At 31.9% G+C, this 3966-nt stretch overlaps 1 protein-coding gene across 1 annotated transcript in view; it reads left to right on the top strand.

The window, feature by feature from the left end:
• Positions 1 to 3966, top strand: part of LOC107684521 (solute carrier family 12 member 9-like) — a 44254-nt gene that overhangs the window by 24660 nt on the left and 15628 nt on the right. Inside the window, exon 7 of the mRNA XM_016480791.1 lies at positions 3276 to 3433. Within this exon, the coding sequence (XP_016336277.1) occupies positions 3276 to 3433 (158 nt within the window). The remainder of the gene's footprint in view (positions 1 to 3275; positions 3434 to 3966) is intronic.

Below are 3966 nucleotides of genomic sequence, written 5' to 3'. Positions count from 1 at the left end.
AGTGTTGAGAGAGAGTGAGAGTGTGTGTGTGTGTGTGTGAGTGTGTGAGAGAGAGAGAGAGTGAGTGAGTGTGTGAGTGTGTGAGTGTGTGTGTGTGAGAGAGAGAGTGAGTGTGTGTGTGTGAGAGAGAGACAGAGAGATGGAATAGTTGTGTGTTCAGATCTGAAGTTAGTCTGTATAATACTTAATAGAGCTGCGGTGATGCTATTAAAAGCGCTGGAGCTGAACGAACGCGTGAGAAGAGTTTCAAGAGAAATGAGCAACCTGTCATTTGATTCTGGTTTTTATTATGTGATTTATTTAATTTCATAATTTACGCTCCATCACATCATTCGAAGCTACACAGTACGACACAAAAGGAGATCTTTTGAAAAATGTGTCAATGCAATTAAACTCAATGTTTACTTAAACTCAGCCCAGCTTCTATTGTGTTGCACAGAAGAAAGAACGTCATACATGAGCAAATGATGCTTGTTTTGGAGGAACTATAAGCTCTGTGACAGCATTTGTGGGATGATTTTAATTGCAATTCAATAAAAAATAAATAAAAATAGTTTGTTCGGACAAACTTTGAAGTTAACATGAGAAAGCCGATTGATAAAGTTTAAAGATTTTAAAGTCATGCAGTTTATAGTCTAAACAGATCAGTGTTATTTTATTATTATTTATATACTCTTTCAGTATTTTTTTAATTTTGAATTACTGTATTTTTATATTTTTGGTTTGTTTTAATCTTAGTTTTTTGTGTTTTTGTCATTATTATTTTTTATTATAAATGTTTTTAGATATTTTAGTACTTAATAGCAATTTTAGTACTTAAACTTTATCTTAGTACTTATTTCTAATTTTCATCTCAGTTTTTCGTCTAATATTTATATTTTATTTTATTTTATTTTATTTTATCTTAGCTTTTTTCAATTAGTGCAACCGTTTTTAGTTGATTTTGTTAACAATATCAGCACTGAAACAGTTTCTAATGTTTTAGCATGTTTTAAAAGTAAACTTATTTAAATATTTTTATCTTATTTAAATTAATTTTTAAGATATTTCCATGCATTTAAATTGTTGTATATACACTATAAATTGTTTTAGTTTCAGTCATTAGAGATGTTGCCTTGGCAACTAACTAAAATAACTTTAAGTTTTTCATTTAATATTTATAATCATTTTAAATTACGAAAAAATTGTTTTATGTTTTTTAACAATAACAGCACTGCAGTGTAATATCATTGAGATGCTATTATAATTTTTATTAATTAATTTATTTCGAATTAATTTTTATTTTCATATTTTCTGTTAGTAAGTTTCTTGTGTGGTTTTGTATTTTTTTATCATGTATTTTCATTCATTTTTATTTCAGTTTTAGTTATTTTAGTACATGAAGTTAAACTAGATGAAAATGAGATGTTGAAATAGCTGAAAGTTAAATGTTTTATATATTTTAATCATATTTCACTTAACGTTTAAGTAACAAAAAAGTTTTTTTGTTTACATGTTTTAGCATGTTTTAAAAGTTCATTTATTTAAATATTTTATCTTATTTAAATACATTAAGATATTTCCATGCATTTAAATCTAGTTGTAGTTTTAGCCATTTTAGTACTTATTTAAACTTATTTCAGTTAGTTGCCAAGGCAACATCTCAGAGTTTTAATTTAAAAGTTTTTAATTTAATATTTATATTTAATTTTAAATACCGAAAACATTTTTTAATGTTTTTTTTTTAAACAATAACAGCACTGCAGTGTAGTATCATTGAGATACTATTATAGTTTTTCTCAATATTTTGAATAATTGTTTTTTTTCATATTTTCTGTTTTAGTAAGTTTGTGTTCTTTTTTTTTTTACATATATTTTTATTCATTTTTATTTCAGTTTTAGCTATTTTAGTACACGAAGTTAATCTACTGTAAATGAAAATGAAATGTTGAAATAGCTGAAAGTTACATTTTTTATATATTTTAATCATATTTCACTTAAATCTCAAGTAACACATTTTTTTATTTTATTTCTTGTTTATAGCATGTTTTAGTTCATTTAGCAGATAAATAGATTAAATTATGTATTATTTTAATTTATTATTAAAATAATAATAATAATTTAATTAATAAAATGAATCAAATGAATTATTAAATTATTAAACAAATGTATTAAGTGCATGTTATGTCAATATTTTTGTCTCCTTTAAGTTATGCTCATTTTGTTAGTAATTAAAAAGAAAATCTGTTTTATATTTGACAGGCAGCTTGTGCTGCCACTGCTCTGCACATGTTGTATATTAAGTATACTAAGTATACACTAAGTAACACGCTCACACACACACACACTCACACTCACACTCTCACACACACACACACACACACTCACACTCACACTCACACTCACACTCACACTCACACTCACACTCACACTCACACTCACACTCACACTCACACTCACACTCACACTCACACTCACACTCACACTCACACTCACACTCACACTCACACTCACACTCACACTCACACTCACACTCACACTCACACTCACACTCACACTCACACTCACACTCACACTCACACTCACACTCACACTCACACTCACACTCACACTCACACTCACACTCACACTCACACTCACACTCACACTCACACTCACACTCACACTCACACTCACACTCACACTCACACTCACACTCACACTCACACTCACACTCACACTCACACTCACACTCACACTCACACTCACACTCACACTCACACTCACACTCACACTCACACTCACACTCACACTCACACTCACACTCACACTCACACTCACACTCACACTCACACTCACACTCACACTCACACTCACACTCACACTCACACTCACACTCACACTCACACTCACACTCACACTCACACTCACACTCACACTCACACTCACACTCACACTCACACTCACACTCACACTCACACTCACACTCACACTCACACTCACACTCACACTCACACTCACACTCACACTCACACTCACACTCACACTCACACTCACACTCACACTCACACTCACACTCACACTCACACTCACACTCACACTCACACTCACACTCACACTCACACTCACACTCACACTCACACTCACACTCACACTCACACTCACACTCACACTCACACTCACACTCACACTCACACTCACACTCACACTCACACTCACACACTCACACACACACACACACACTCACACTCACACTCACATACTCACACATAAATACATAAATAAAGAGTGATGGTGTTTTCTCTGTTTTCTCTCAGGATCCTCCTGCAGCAGGATTACGGTTTCCTCACAGACATTAACGTTTGGCATCCGTTCGTGACGATCGGTGTTTACTCCTCCACGCTGTCGGCTGCCATGAGTAACCTGATCGGAGCGTCCCGCGTGCTCTACGCTCTGGCCCGAGACGACCTGTTCGGTGAGTCACTGCAAACACTCCCAAGAAACCGCTCAGTCAACACAACACCATTGTGTCACAGGTAAACGCTCTTGTTCTGGTTAATTATAATCTTATTGAATTTGCCCCCAACGAGCCTAATTTGCATAAACGGGTTTACAAACACCTCTCGTGTTTGTAAACAGCCCAGTGGAAATATGAAGGAACTGCCTGGTTTGAGAGAATCTAATGAACAAATAGATAAGAAGATATTATAAAATGTAAATTATATGTGAATAATAAAATATACTAAAGTATATATGACATTATAAAATATAAATTATTTAAAAAAAACATTAGGGATGTTTCTAGTTTATTCTTGACATTTCAACACATTTAACCTCCAAACGTCTATTACATTTATGCAAAAATAATTCTGAATACAATTCTATTGAATATATATATATATAAACAGAAAATTTATTATAATTAATAATTATATTTAACATTTTAATATATTTATTAAATTATAAATTAAATTCTATATTCATTATTATTGTTATTATTAAAAATTT

This window comes from Sinocyclocheilus anshuiensis, unplaced genomic scaffold (assembly GCF_001515605.1).
Source record: "Sinocyclocheilus anshuiensis isolate Anshui unplaced genomic scaffold, SAMN03320099.WGS_v1.1 scaffold2917, whole genome shotgun sequence".
Taxonomy (NCBI): Eukaryota; Metazoa; Chordata; class Actinopteri; order Cypriniformes; family Cyprinidae; genus Sinocyclocheilus; species Sinocyclocheilus anshuiensis.
This window is presented reverse-complemented; position numbering and strand designations above follow the sequence as displayed.